This window comes from Ursus maritimus, unplaced genomic scaffold (genome assembly GCF_017311325.1).
Source record: "Ursus maritimus isolate PB19 unplaced genomic scaffold, ASM1731132v1 scaffold_3, whole genome shotgun sequence".
Taxonomy (NCBI): domain Eukaryota; kingdom Metazoa; phylum Chordata; class Mammalia; order Carnivora; family Ursidae; genus Ursus; species Ursus maritimus.
This window is the reverse complement of record NW_024425563.1, coordinates 42,973,800-42,989,324: the sequence shown is the minus strand read 5'-3', so window position 1 is coordinate 42,989,324 and position 15,525 is coordinate 42,973,800. Positions and strand designations below refer to the sequence as shown.

The window sequence follows — 15,525 nt, the reverse complement described above, 5'->3', positions numbered from 1 at the left end:
GGAGGAAGATCGCTGAGGAAGCAGGAACAGATAATGATAGCCTAGGTAGCAGCAGGAGCAACTAACGTTCATTTAGCAATTTAAATGTTCCAAACTGTGTTCTAGATGTTTAACGACTATTGAGTCACTTAATTCTCGATGATTCTATGAGGTCAATATTATCTGTCAAGGAAATGGCAGCACAGAGAGGTCAGGCAACTTGCACAATCTGATAGCTCACGAATGGTGCAGCTGGTTTTTGGAACCAGGCAGTGAGGATCCAGAGCCAGTGCTCTTCACTGCCCTCCACTGCTGGCTGAGAGTCGGGGTCCAGGGCACAGGTGGAGGCTGGCCCGACAGGAAGAGAAACCTGATTAAACCATTGTGTTAGTTTTCTATTGCTGCATAACAAATTACTACAAACTTAATGGCGTAAAACAAAGATTTATTATCTTACAGTTCTGTAGATCGTAAGTCTGGGCAGGCTTAATTGGGTTTTCTGCTTAGTATCCCACAAAACCCAAATCCAGATGTCAGCAGGGTTGGGCTATCTGGGGGCTCTGGGTAAAGATTCTGCATCCAAGGTCGTTGAGGTTTGCAAAATCAAGTTCCATTTGGCTGTAGGACAGTTTACCGTTTCCTTGCTGGCATTGGTCAGGGGCCTCTAATTCAGGTTTGCTGTAGTAATTAGAGTCTGCTGCATTCCTCACCTTGTAGCTCCTTGTAGCCCTGTCATCTTTAAGTCAGCAATGGCACAAGGACTGTTACATAGGCCTAGAATCTCAGCTCCTACATTGCTCCCAGCCAGAGAAAAACTCTGGCTATTCTGATTTCATTAGGAACATCCAGATAAATTCCCTTTCCTTGTGCTTGTAAAATAATCTAATCACAAAAGTAAAATTCATATTTACAGTCCTGGAGATTAGCGGGAAATCTTGGGGCCATTTTAGAATTCTGTGTAGGACAACTATAATGATTGGCAGGATGCCTTGGTGAAGGGAGGTCTGAGGGTTTGTAATGCCTTCCTGGATGGGAGTGGAAGATGCTCCACTTGAGGGGAGATGTTTGAGAATGAGGATTTGAATAAATGACTAACTTTTGGTTTGCTAATTAGCTTTATGGGCTCAGTAGAATTTGGAGATGATGAATTTGTGGGGATGCCAATCTATATGGCTGTGTGATTTTCCTTTTTAAAGATTTTATTTATTTATTTTTTTTAGAGAGAGAGAGACCATGTGAGTGTGTGTGCATGCACACAAGCGGGGAGAGGGGCAAAGGGAGAGGGAAAGAGAATCCCAAGAAGATTCCACATCAAGCATGGAGCCCAATACGGGGCTTGATCTCATGATCCTGAGACCATGACCTGAGCAGAAACCAAGAGTCGGTTGCTCAACTGACTGAGCCACCCAGGCGCCCTGTGATTTTTCTCTAGTGTCTGGTTATGGATGCAGAAGAAGTTTGAGGTTTTTCTGAGAAAGCAGGGCAAAAACACCACAGGTCAATGGAGATGACAGGCTTAAGTAATGGGACTCTGGGATCAGGCCAGAAATAAAACATAGAGAAAACCAGATGAGGGAGTAGGGACAGCAGTTACCTTGCAAGGGTTGGACGAGATGGCCAGATTTCCAGTTATAGCAGGAAGTGGAGGAAGGCTCCATTAAGAGGCTAAAGATACAGAGCAGTGGTTCTCCAAGTGCGGTTCTCAGACCAACAATGTTAGCATCATTTGGGGACTTGTCAGGAAGATTCCCAGGTTCACCACAAACCTACTGAATTAGAAACTCTGGAAGTCTGGGAGCACAGGAATCTGTGTTTTAACAAGCACTATAGTTGATATTGGTGCCTCAAGATTTGAGAATCATTGATGCAGACTTTCATATTGTTTAAGAATACTTTTATCATGAATAAGATTCCAGAAGGACAGTAAGAAATTTCTAGAAGAGTTCTGAGACGAATAGGAAACACTGAGACCTACAGGAGGGGACAAATGGCCCATGTTCTGCATGCTGACCTAGGATGCCGAGGATAAATATAAAAGACCCCGGAGTTAACTGGCCTTAGAATTTTCAGAAAACACAAACCTTGGCCCGCTGATTCCAATCTGTACCAGTGTGTTACTCAGGCACTACTACTTCAAGGCCAAGACTGGGAGCATTATTGATGAGAAGGAGATGGGTCCATTCTGGGACTGGATTGACTGTTTTTTAAAGAGGGGAGAATTCGACCCTGAGGGAAGGAGGACGGAAATGGGAGAAGAGTTATTGGGCCCCTGAAAACAGAAACAGCCTCTGTTGAAGAGGGAGGGACACCTGTGAGGATGATCTATCTCTATATGGTTCAGTAAAGAACGAGACTTACCCTTAGCGGCAGGCACCACACTGATGGGCTATGGCAAAAAGAGAGAGGAGCACAGTTGGGCTGTGTTTAACCAACAGGAAAATGAAGGAAGTGAGGGATATATTTTGGGAGGTGGGTAGCTGACCCCATATAATAATTCTCCTATATTCTTAAAATTTTTCTGAGTCAAAAAAAAATCCTATATTTATTGTGCTGTATAAAATATTTTTGGAAGACCAAACAAGAACCTGGTAAAACTGGTAGCCACTGGGGAAGGGATATGGGTAGCTAGGGGAGAAAGGAAGAAGGAAGAATTTTCATGAGTAAACCTTGTGTACCTTTTAAATTTGGAGCACGTGCATGTATTATTCAGAAATAAAAAATAAATACATTTAAAAAATAAATAATGAGCTTTTATTATCCTGGACAACAGAGAAAAGTCAAACCTGAAGTCTCTGGGAACTAAGTAGCGCCCTGGGGACGGGAAGGCTGCAGCAGCACCTGGAGCTTCCTCAGAGACTCATGCCCAGTCCGGCCACCCTGGCGGGGGCAGCTCGAAGGAATCACAGACTGTAGGCATCAGGGGAGGACGACGCTGAACAAAGCTCTCCGGCCTGAAATCAGCCGCTGTCCAGAGCTAGCACCTGGGAAAGTACAACTCACCCGCCTGGGGTCACATCTTTGCTGGAAGGCAGGTGAGAATTCACACACGTGACACCAAATACCCTGCTCTCTAGGCGGCTCTCTCCTAGTCCTCCCCGATTCCACATCCTCTGGTCTTTGGCCACAGTGTCTGATTTGTGAGAAGAGAATGTTGAACGAGTCAAGTCGTTGTCAGTCCGAGTCTGAACTCTCATTCGACTTGGAAGACTTATGCTTTCGTTTCTTCTTCTTCTTCTTTTCTTTCTTCCTTTTCTTATGCTTTTCTTTCTTCTTCTTTTTCTTGTGTTTCTCTTTACATGCTGAGGAACTGGAGCTGCTCCCATCCTCATCGGAGGTAGAATCCTCCAGTAACTGTTTCAACTGCTGTATCCTAAACATAGAGGATTAACCAAAGAACCAAATTTAATTCGAAAATAAGGTAGATAAAAATGATATAAGAGCAGCAGTGAGGGTAAAAAACATCATGAACCACTACCTTACTGAAGACAATACTGATTTTTATTTCTGCATGTTTTCCCCATTCTTGTCCACACCTGTGCCTCTTTGACAGGACTGTAACCGGTGTACAAGCCATTCTGTATTCTTTTCCTGTCCTAACTATTTCTGCATGTTTCTCCAGTCCTTACTATGTAACTTCAAACAGATATCTCCTTTCCTTCATCACCGCCCCCCAACCACCCACAACCGCTCAAGTTCATACTAGGTAATCTACCTCCTTAACAATTAGAACTCCGTGTAACCAGTTTGAGAAAAACAAACTCTCTGCTTCCTTCACCCTATCTTTATTCATGTCTAAGGATAATTTTTAACAATAGCTCAGATCCTTACAGATAAACTAAGTTATCCCCCATCAGGGTGTGAACAAGTGGGACCAAGCCCACTGCTTTAAGCTAACCCAAGTGGAATGAGGCTGGCCTGCCGATTCCCCACCCACTGGCCTTTCCCGTGATGATTCCTGCCTTCCTAATAGTTCACAATTGAAGTACCATAGTTACCAAACCACTCATCTCATACTGACACGGGTGTTTCCAACTTTATATAATTTCAGACTTTAAGAGGGTATCATCACCAGGACCATCTCACCTTACATCCTTCTCATGTCTTTTATTCTCTCGTATGATGTCATACATGGGATCTTCATGTGCCTTTAGAATGAAAAAAGGTTAAGGTTGCATTAGGCTCCATCGACCATCGGTTAAATAAAAATTAAATCCATATTTCACTGAAACCAGTTTTTTTTTTCCTGTTTGGTGTAATTTTATATTTAACATATTCTATTCCTTGCTAAAGGTCACCATCATTTCAAACTCAAGGAAGCTACAAAAAAAAGATTTTCCAATTATACGTTTTGAATAGCCTTCTTAAGGATATCAAACATGGCAGAATCATTATTAAATATTACTCAAAGTTTGAAATACTGAGGTAATTTCTTTGTTCTGTGTGGACAGATGATCAAGAGATATTACACAAGCAAGTTAGAAAATGATATGTAAGAATGACTCATGTATAGGTGCACAAAAACATATGTATGTGCCCAGAAAGAACTGTGGCAGTATCCTCATCAAGCTACGTAATGCATTCGCTCTGGAGAGAGGCAATACTGGACTTAAAAAAATTGTGAAAAACCTTCCTGTAACATGCCAATTTTGTTAAAGCAAATATATTCTCAAAATATTTGTATAATTTAACAGTACTTACTTAGAATATGACTACACATAGACTGAATTTTATGGTATGTGAATTATATTTAAAAATGTTTAGTAAAAATTTTACATATTAAAGATAAAAAAGTTAAAAATACCTATATTCTTACCAGCCAGAGATATCTACTGCTAACATCTTAGTGTGGTTCTTCCACTCATTATTCATAATTTACAAAAAATTATATATGTAATTCTGTTTTTTTCCCTTATGTTTTCATGTACATTTCCCCATGATACTTCACATTCTTCCAAAACATAATTCTTAAAAGCTGTATGACTTCTGTGTTACAGTACTTATGTTGCTATGCTGGCCATTGAAGTTGTTTCCTATTTTCTTTAGTATATTTTTGAGTCACAGATGGAATTCTGAATAATTCCTTATATATTCATAAAAATTTGTATATATTGATTTTCATTATAGCTGTAGGATCTATTCTTAGAATTTAGGTTTCTGAATTAAAAATATATGAATTTGTTCATTTTTTAAAGAGTTATCACCAGTTTATCTGTAAATTGGATACTGTAAAATTGCCATTCCAGGTATCATTGATTTATCCAGAATATTTTGTCAAAATTTTTAAAATGAAAGTACAATTTTTAAAATGTCTTAAAGTCCTGGCATATGGTGATAATGCCAATCTCTCTGGTAACAGCATAATTAAACTGACAGAAACAGTGACTGAATGATGAGTTAACAGCCCTGGGAGGTGATGGTGAAAATAAAGTGGGAAAATGACATCTATTTTACTGTCAGGCAAAGAGGATATATCATTTATACATACATATCTAGTTTATAATAGAGACTTAATATTTACACAAAGACTGGGAACTAGAATGCTGATTTTAGTTATGAAACAAGATTTTTTTTACTATAAGTAAAAAGTGATTGAATATATAAACAATGTCTTTCAGAAAAAGAAATCAGTGCTCCCAGGGCATAAGCAAATAACACTTTAATAAAAGTTAATTTTTTGCTAATGAGCTAATTTGTCACAAATTCAGTTTAACAGAGTTAATACCAGATACTTTGGCCAAAGGCCCTGGGAATGTATTTCATGTTAATCTCCATTTCACTGGTCAATGCCTGAGTCACTAACATTCACCACCTCTGGTAAATGTAAACTGAAACTCTGGGTTTTACTTACTACTCTGAACTGTTCTAACTTTTGGTTGCCTTTGATAAAGAAAGGGCATTCTTTGTCGCCTGTTCGGTGACCATACCGTTTACAACGCCAACCTAAAAACAAAGAAAAAGGATATATTTCTGTAAGATGATACAGTTTTACTTAATCAAGATAAAGTATCAGTAGATCATACTAAAGATATTCTTCATTAGATTTCAATTCCCAAAGCAAATGCAATTAGTGGATGAACCATGTAAGCACCAGAAAACAGAAATCAATTGCTTCCTCAAGCATCCTTTGATCTTGGGTTTTAGAAATAAGCCAAGTAGTTACTAAGCAATCCTGTGCAAAAATCAAAGTGTGATTTTTAAAAAAAGTGTGTTAATGGCTTGAACTGTGTTGCCCATCGCCCCCCATTATGTTGACTGTCCTAACCCCTTGTACCTCAGAATGTGACCTCATTGTGAGAGGGGATCTTTCGAGAGGCCTGGGACAGATTCTTCCCTCAAAGTCCTCAGAAGGAGCCAACCCTGCTCACACCCTGATTTCAGATTGATAGCCTCCAGAACTGTGAGACAATATATTTCTGTTAAGTCACCTGAAAGCCCACCATAAACAAGAAAGGTGAAAAAAATAAATAGAAAACAACAATTTGGAAGAAATAACATTAGGGAGAAGAAAAAATTAACATCCTTAGAGAACATTTTGCAACAATTAAAGAATTAAAAAATCATAGAAGAAAAAAGAGCTTTTGGAATTGAAATAAAAAACTTAATTGAAGGATTGGAAGCTATGTTGATGAAATATTCTAGAGAGCAGAAAACAAAAATAGGAGAGAAAAGATCAGGAATTAGAAAATCAATCTAAGAAGCCCTTCATCTGAATAATAGAATTGCAAACAGAGGGGAGGAAATAATCAATGAAACAATTTATGAAATTTCAGAACACTGGGAATAAGATGATCTCACAAGCTTCTAAGAAGGAAGAATAAAAAACAAAAGACAACAACAACAAAGCAGGTTACATCAAAGCATCCAGAATCTTCATTGCTTTGGACTTATCAACAGCAATTCTACAAATGAAAAGGCAATGTAGCAATGCCTTCAAAATTCTAAAGGAAGTTTTTTTTTTTTTTTTTTAACAATTCTAACTAAGTAGCAAACTAAAAATACAGAATAGAGATGTTTCCAGAAAAATACAGTCTTGAAAATTTTATCTCCCATAAACCCATTTCTCAGCTCCTGGAGAATGTGCTCTACCACAGCAAGAGAATGTAACAAAAAAGACCCAAGGTACGGCAAATATGAGATCAAACACAAGAGGGACGTTAAGGGAAACAAGAGTGAATGGTGAAGGAAGGTCCCTGGGTGATAGCACGGCGAACAACTCTCTTCAGGAGGAAAAAAACTAACGGAATACCTCAAGCATCTGAAGAAGTTGAATTAGAAATCAGTGCACAGAAAAAAGCAAAAACAAGAACAACAAAAAGACAACTGTTAATTACAGGACAAACAAAACATTATGCAGGATGTATGAAAGGAAATGTAATTGGTTTAGTACATGATTCAATTATGAAAATAATCATAAATATACACAAAAGATTTATTTAAATTATGATATAACGTAGAGGGAAAATGGGAGATAGAGTATGTATGAGGTGGGGTGGAGGCACAAAAAAAGAGCTGAAAATCTTCTACAGTAAGAAGTCAACAGATAAGAGACCTGAAAAATCAAGAGGCAGGAATACAACCCTGTTAATTAGACACATGGAGATAAAAAGTTTAAGTTTTATTTAAATAATCTGTACACCCAATGTGGGGCTCGAACTCACGACCCCTAGATCAAGAGTCATTTGCTCCTCCAACTGAGCCAGCCAGGTGCCCCCAAAAATAATCTTAAGTGAGGTTTACATGGTTAACTTTAGGGTGAGGCAAATGAGGAAAGGGACTAGGAACTGCTACTTTAATTATGTCCATGAAGAATCTTTCTACAAATGTCTTTAAAAGGCAGCAGTACCCTTTCTTCAAATACCAAATACCACTTAAGCTGGATGAAGGTGTTGCGGCCGTGGTGGGGTGGGGGTGTGCATGCATAACACACCTGTTCTGGACCCACCCTCTGGGGCCCACAGCTCCTCTCAGGTTACACGGATGAAATCTTAACACCACTGATGGGGGGGTGGGGCTGTGAATGACGAGGCAAGACCCAAAGGGACCCTGTCCTTCATGGCATTTCTACAATGGAATATCCTTTTTGTTATTGGAATATTACTGAAGAGTGAACTCCAAAGGCAGCTATGGTCCTGTACATGAACATTGGCCTTGGAGTCAGAAGCCCTGGAGTCAAAGCTCTGGTCTCCCTCTTACCTCAGACCACTCACTAACACACATGCAAGTCAGCTTCCTTAACTATAAAACACAGATTATGCCTTGACTTAACAGGCCTGCAGTAAGAACAAATTAAAAAAAAGAAGTAAACGTGCTTTGTAAATCATGGTATATAAGTTGTGTGTATTGAGGACTGTTACTTGCAACCCTCCCATGCTCACACTGCATAACTTTGACTTCTTTCCCCAGGGGCATCCAAAGTCCTTTCGTTGGTGCGTGAGCCAGAAATTCCCTGGCATGTTCGTTCCCTGGTACATCTGGTATACAGTCTTCTGGCTTAGTCTCATCTTCCTAAAAAAGGAAACAACATGTACACGACATGGCAAAAAAGCATGGAATCCTCTCCCACCTGCTTCAGAACACAGCACTGCCTGGCTTTCGCAGGGGTTTGACAAGCCCATGTCATCCTAAGTTCCCCTCTCAAGTACTAGAAAGAAAGACAAATTATACCTGACAGAAAAACCAGAAATAAATGTACCAGAAGAACTATATCATGAAGATGATATAGCTATTCTTAGAGAAATATTACTAGTATTGTTCACATAGGGATGATTCGTGAGCTCCAATTCCTGATTCTAGATCACAAAAATTAGATTCAGATCACAAACTTTTCTGGTACCTTAAAAGCCTTGTGGAATGAAGCAAAGCATAGAATTAAGCAAGATTTCCTGAAATAATAAAAATAACATGTTAAATTAAAAAAGATGATTATCTCTTGGAGGCCACTGTCATGCTTTATAATCTCACACCTGCTGTATTTATGAAGTGTGCTTTCACTACCAAATAACTTCATTATACAATTAAGGTGTTATTTTTTTTAATGTCTGATTGTTTTCAGTTCCCATGAATATTAAATTTATAATGAAAGGTTTTGTAACAGTCTCTTTTCATTGAAGGTGAGCAAGTAGAAAGCTGTCTGGCCTCCACTGAGCCCTCTAGGTCTCCCTCCCGCAGAGACTGGACTCTAGGGCCAGGTGCTGCTGGGGGGTGGGTGTCCTGCACCAGGGGCTGGACTAGAGGACCTACCAGTCTCCTCAGACACTACTGTCCTCTGAGCTGATGACACTCAGGAAACCAGCAGCAAGGCAGAGACGGAGCACAGCTGTGAGAAGATGCAGCCACAGCAAGAGAGAGAGGGAGGGAGAAGAGGACTGATGGCTGAGGAACACGTGGGCCTGCCACCATTTCTTAGGGAACAGACACACGGCTGATTACATTTCTACAAAGGCACAGGCTGGACACAGAAAGCCCAAAGTGTATGAACCGACTGGCATCTGCAGGGAGAAGCGGGGTTACCATAAAAGGACGTTCAAAACCTTATGCAACAGGTTTTTATAACAAGTTCCTGAGTCTGAGCACTGAGTCAAACATGTCTAAGAGGATAACCAAAGGCACAAACTTCACACTGACCTTGATAAGCCCAGGAGGAGGTTTTTCATAACTAGAAAGGAAAAGAAAAAATATCATCAATCATGTTAACAGGAACATAACACATTTTAGTGAGCAAAAAGCAACGGCAGGCCAAAATAAAAAGGATACTTTTAGTAAAACCTTAAAACTATCCTATATCTAAAGCAGTTAATAAAATATGCCCAGCAGTCAGGGAGCCCATATAAATAAACTGATGCCACACCACATCCTGTGGAGATCTAGAACTGAAATTCACTGAAGCACTAACTAGGTGTCTGAGCACAGTGATTTTATTGTTGAAGAAGAGAAGGGCCCCTTGGGGGGGGGGGGAGGTTGAGAAATCTTTTCTACCTTGGCAGGGGGGAGCACAGGGGGCTAAGAGCAAAGCTGGAGGGGAGGGCCTGTTGCAGGGGATGGCAGTGGAGGTGATCTGTCCTTGAGCCTTCTTCTCCCATTTCCCTGAAGCTCCTAGTTCAAATCCTGCCCACCCACCCTGCCTGCAGGGTGAGCCGTCTGTTCCTCAGCTCTCTGACAGCCCTCTGTGCCTGTACTGACCTTGCCGACTCGGGGTCCAGGACCCTTGCACGGTGCCTGGATGACAGGCAGCATTCAGTAAACAATGCTGCTAGACTAAGGGGATGTATGATGTGTGGGAATGTACCTTCCCTTCGAGCTCTCAGATCCCCCCCTCCCAAGGTTCCTAAGGGAATATACACATCATGCTTATGCTCCCAATTCATTTTCACTTCCCATCACTCTGCCGGAACTGCCCCTAAAGCTTCTGGATTCCCAATCCAGAAAAATCATTAAATGCTCATGTACATTTTAAAAATTATTTTTTAAATTGAGATATAATTGACAAAGGACACTATTACTTTTAGGTGTAATAATGCTCGTTTTTAAGTGCTGTCACACTACTGGGAATCAAACACACTGGACAACCAGTGTTGTCCCCTCTGTAAAAAAGAAGAAACTGAGAAATCAAGCAGGACAACTGAACATCTTAGGTCTTTTCAATGCCTCTATAAAGAACATTTTACTGGGAGAGGGTATCTGGGCAATGAGGGCTGGTTTAAAATTGCGTTTTTTTTTAATTTTTATTTTAATGTTTTTTTATTATGTTAGTCACCATACAGTACATCCCCAGTTTCCGATGTAAAGTTCGATGATTCATTAGTTGCTTATTAACACCCAGTGCACCATGCAATACGTGCCCTCCTTACTACCCATCACCAGTCTATTCCATTCCCCCACCACCCTCCCCTCTGAGGCCCTCAGTTTGTTTCTCATAGTCCATAGTCTCTCATGCTTCATTCCCCCTTCTGATTACCCCCCTTTCTTTATCCCTTTCTTCCCCTACCGATCTTCCTAGTTCTTATGTTCCATAGATGAGAAAAATCATATAATTATCTTTCTCTGCTTGACTTATTTCACTTAGCATTATCTCCTCCAGTGCTGTCCATGTTGCAGCAAATGTTGACAATTCGTTCTTTTTGATGGCTGAGTAATATTCCATTGTATATATGGACCACAACTTCTTAATCAAGTCATCTGTTGAAAGGCATCTCGGTTCCTTCCACGATTTGGCTATTGTGGACATTGCTGCTATGAACATTGGGGTGCATATGGCCCTTCTCTTCACTACATCTGTATCTTTGGGGTAAATACCCAGTAGTGCAACAGCTGGGTCATAAGGTAGCTCAATTTTTAACTTTTTAAGGGACCTCCACACTGTTTTCCAGAGTGGCTGTACCAACTTGCATTCCCACCAACAATGTAGGAGGGATCCCCTTTCTCCATATCCTCTCCAACAATTGTTGTCTCTTGCCTTGTCTATTTTTGCCATTCTAACTGGCGTAAGGTGGTATCTCAGTGTGGTTTTGATTTGAATTTCCCTGATGGCTAATGATTTTGAACATTTTTTCATGTGTCTGTTAGCCATTTGTATGTCTTCATTGGAAACGTGTCTGTTCATATCTTCTGCCCATTTTTTGATTTGTTTATTTGTTTCTCGTGTATTGAGTTTGAGAAGTTCTTTGTAGATCTTGGATACCAGTCTTTTATCTGTAGTGTCATTTGCAAATATATTCTCCCATTCTGTGGGGTGCCTCCTAGTTTTTTTGACTGTTTACTTGGCTGTGCAGAAGCTTTTTATCTTGATGAAGTCCCACAAGTTCATTTTATCTTTTGTTTCTCTTGCCTTTGGAGATGTGTCATGAAAAAGGTTGCTTTGGCCGATGTCCTAGAGGTTGCTGCCTATGTTCTCCTCTAGGATGTTCATGGATTCCTGTCTCACATCGAGGTCTTTCATCCATTTGGAGTTTATTTTTGTGTATGGTGTGAGAGAGTGGTCAAGTTTCATTCTTTTGCATGTAGCTGTCCAATTTTCCCAGCACCATTTATTGAAGAGACTGTCTTTTTTCCACCAGATGTTTTTTCCTGCTTTATCAAATATTAGTTGCCCAAAGAGCCGAGGGTCCATTTCTGGGCTCTCTATTCTGTTCCATTGGTCTATGTGTCTGTTTTTGTGCCAGTACCATGCTGTCTTTGTGATCACAGCTTTGTAGTACAGCTCGAAATCCGGCATTGTGATGCCCCCAGCTTTGTTTTTCCTTTTCAACAGTTCCTTGGAGATTCGGGGCCTTTTCTGTTTCCATACAAATTTAAGGACTATTTGTTCCAGTTCTTTGAAAAATGTCCTCGGTATTTTGATCGGGATAGCATTGAAAGTGTAGATTGCTCTGGGTAGCATGGACATTTTAACTATGTTAATTCTTCCAATCCATGAGCATGGAATATCTTTCCATCTTTTTATGTCTTCCTCAATGTCTTTCAAGAGTGATTTATAGTTTCTAGAATATAGGTCCTTTACGTCTCTGGTTAAGTTAATTCCAAGGTAACGTATGGTTTTTGGTGCTATTGTAAATGGGATGGATTCCCTAATTTCTCTTTCTTCGGTCTCGTTATTCGTGTATAGAAATGCAACTGATTTCTGAGCATTGATTTTGTATCCCGCCACGTTACTGAATTGCTCTATAACTTCTAATAGTTTGGGAGTGGCTTCTTTTGGGTTTTCCATATAGAGTATCATGTCATCTGCAAAGAGAGACATTTTGACTTCTTCTTTGCCAATTTGAATACCTTTGATCCCTTTTTGTCGTCTGATTGCTGTTGCAAGGACTTCTAGTACTATGTTGAATAATAGTGGCGAGAGTGGGCATCCTTGTCGAGTTCCTGATCTTAAGGGAAAGGCTTCCAGCTTTTCCCCATTGAGAATAATATTTGCAGTAGGCTTTTCATAGATGGCTTTTATGAGATTGAGAAATGTACCTTCTATTCCTACACTCTGAAGGGTTTTAATCAGGAAAGGATGCTGTATTTTGTCAAATGCTTTTTCGGCATCGATTGAGAGGATCATATGGTTCCTGAGTCTTTTCTTGTTGATATGATGTATCACGCTGATTGATTTGCGAATATTGAACCACGCTTGCATCCCAGGTATGAATCCCACTTGATCGTGATGGATAATCCTTTTAATGTACTGTTGGATTCTATTAGCAAGTATCTTGTTGAGGATTTTGGCGTCCATATTCATTAGGGAAATCGGTCTGTAATTCTCCTTTTTGAGGGGGTCTTTGCCTGGTTTGGGGATCAAGGTAATATTGGCCTCATAGAATGAGTTTGGTAGCTTTCCTTCTGTTTCTATTTTTTGAAATAGCTTTAGGAGAATAGGTATTATTTCTTCTTTGAATGTTTGGTAGAATTCCCCAGGAAAACCGTCCGGGCCTGGAGTTTTGTTATTTGGAAGGTTGTTTATCACTGACTCAATTTCTTCATAATTAATTGGCCTGTTTAAGGAATCAATTTCTTCCGGTTTCAATCTTGGTAGTTTATAGGTTTCCAGGAAGGATTCCATCTCTTCCAGATTGCTTAGACTGTACTTCTGGTTTCTAATTCATTGATTTCTGCTCTAATCTTGGTCAAGTGCTTCCTCGTGAGTGGATTAGGCCTCATTGATTTCTGCTCTAATCTTGGTCAAGTGCTTCCTCGTGAGTGGATTAGGCCTCCTCTGTTGCTATTTCAGCTTCTTGAGGTGAGAATATAAAAACTGCATTTTAGATTTTTCTATTCTTTTGAGTGAGGCTTGGATGGCTATGTATTTCCCCCTAGGGCTGCCTTTGCAGTATCCCATAGGTTTTGGACTGTTGTATTTTCATTCTCATTGGTCTCCATAAATTGTTTAATTTGATTTTTGATTTCCTGGTTTATCGAGTCATTCCTGAGCAGGATGGTTCTTAGTCTCCAAGTGTTTGAGTTTCTTCCAAATTTTTCCTTGTGGTTGAGTTCCAATTTCAGAGCGTTGTGGTCTGAGAATATGCAGGGGATAATTTCAATCTTTTGGTATCGGTTGAGACCTGTTTTGTGTCCCAGAACATGGTCTATTCTTGAGAATGTTCCATGGGCATTAGAATAGAATGAGTATTCTTTGGTTCTGGGGTGTAGTGTTCTATATATATCTATGAGGTCCAACTCGTCGAGTATGGCATTCAAAGCCTTTGATTCTTTGCTTAGTTTTTGCCAGGGTGTTCTGTCTATTTCTGATAGTGGAGTGTTGAGGTCCCCTACTATTAATGTATTTTTATCTATATGTCTCTTTATTCTGGTTAAGAGTTGGCTTGTGTATCTTGCTGCTCCCCTGTTGGGGGCATATATATTTATAATTGTCATATCCACTTGTTGAATACTTCCCTTAAGAATAATATAGTGCCCTTCTGCATCTCTAACTATAGTCTGTAGTTTAAAATCCAATTTATCTGATATGAGAATTGCTACCCCAGCTTTCTTTTGAGGTCCATTTGCGTGAAAGATGGTACTCCATCCCCTTACTCTCAGTCTGAATGCATCTTTGGGTTCGAAATGAGTCTCTTGTAGACAGCAAATGGATGGGTCATTTCTTTTTATCCAATCTGCAACCCTGTGGCGTTTTATGGGATGGTTCAAACCATTTACATTAAGACTGATTACTGAGAGATATGATTTTAATGTTGCCATGTTGCCAGTAAAGTCTTTGTTTGTATTGGCTGTGACTTTCTGTTCTGTATCACTCTTGGGGCCTTTTTACTTTTATAGAACCCCCCGTAATATCTCCTGTAGGGCTGGTTTCGTGGTTACAAAATTGGTTAGTGACTGGCGATTCTGAAATGTCTTTATTTCTCCATCAATTCTGAATGACAGCCTTGCTGGATAAAGGATCCTTGGCTGCATGTTTTTCTCTGAAAGAGCTTTAAATATGCTCCCCCAACCCTTTCTCTCATTCCAGGTCTGTGTAGACAGGTCTGACGTAATTCTGATGCCTTTGCCTTGGTACGTGAGAAATTTCTTTGCCCTGGCCGCTTTCAATACTGTATCCTTGGATCTAATATTTGCGAAATGCACTATGACATGATGTGGTGTAGGTTTGTCGTGGTTGAGCCTGGGAGTGGTCCTCTCTGCCTCTTGGACACGAATGTTTGTTTCCCTTGCTAGATTAGGGAAGTTTTCAGCTACAATTTGTTCAAATATCTCTTCTAGACCTCTGTTTTTCTCCACCCCCTCGGGGATGCCGATGATTCTAACATTGGATCGTTTCATTGAGTCAGTAATCTCCCGTAACCTACATTCGTGGGCGTGGATTTTTTTAAGACCATCTTCTATTTTCATTTTTTCCTCTATTAACCCATCCTCCAATTCACTAACCCGTTCCTATACGTTCTCCTGCCTCATTCACCCTGGCCGTCAGAGCCTCTAGTTTTTACTGCATTTGGCTTATAAGATTTTATTTATTTATTTTTTTTTATTTATTCAACAGAGATAGAGACAGCCAGCGAGAGAGGGAACACAAGCAGGGGGAGTGGGAGAGGAAGAAGCAGGCTCATAGCGGAA

At 40.1% G+C, this 15,525-nt stretch overlaps 1 protein-coding gene across 1 annotated transcript in view; it reads right to left on the bottom strand.

Moving 5' to 3' along the window:
- Nucleotides 1–2,716: 2,716 nt before the first annotated feature.
- The window catches only part of LOC103658961 (RP9 pre-mRNA splicing factor), a 23,100-nt gene continuing 10,291 nt past the window's right edge, over nucleotides 2,717–15,525 (bottom strand). The window contains exons 2-6 of the mRNA XM_040644116.1: nucleotides 9,604–9,634; nucleotides 8,355–8,484; nucleotides 5,828–5,919; nucleotides 4,063–4,124; nucleotides 2,717–3,349 (exon numbers count right to left, since the gene is read on the bottom strand). Of these exons, the coding sequence (XP_040500050.1) occupies nucleotides 3,151–3,349; nucleotides 4,063–4,124; nucleotides 5,828–5,919; nucleotides 8,355–8,484; nucleotides 9,604–9,634 (514 nt within the window). The 3' untranslated portion in view covers nucleotides 2,717–3,150. The remainder of the gene's footprint in view (nucleotides 3,350–4,062; nucleotides 4,125–5,827; nucleotides 5,920–8,354; nucleotides 8,485–9,603; nucleotides 9,635–15,525) is intronic.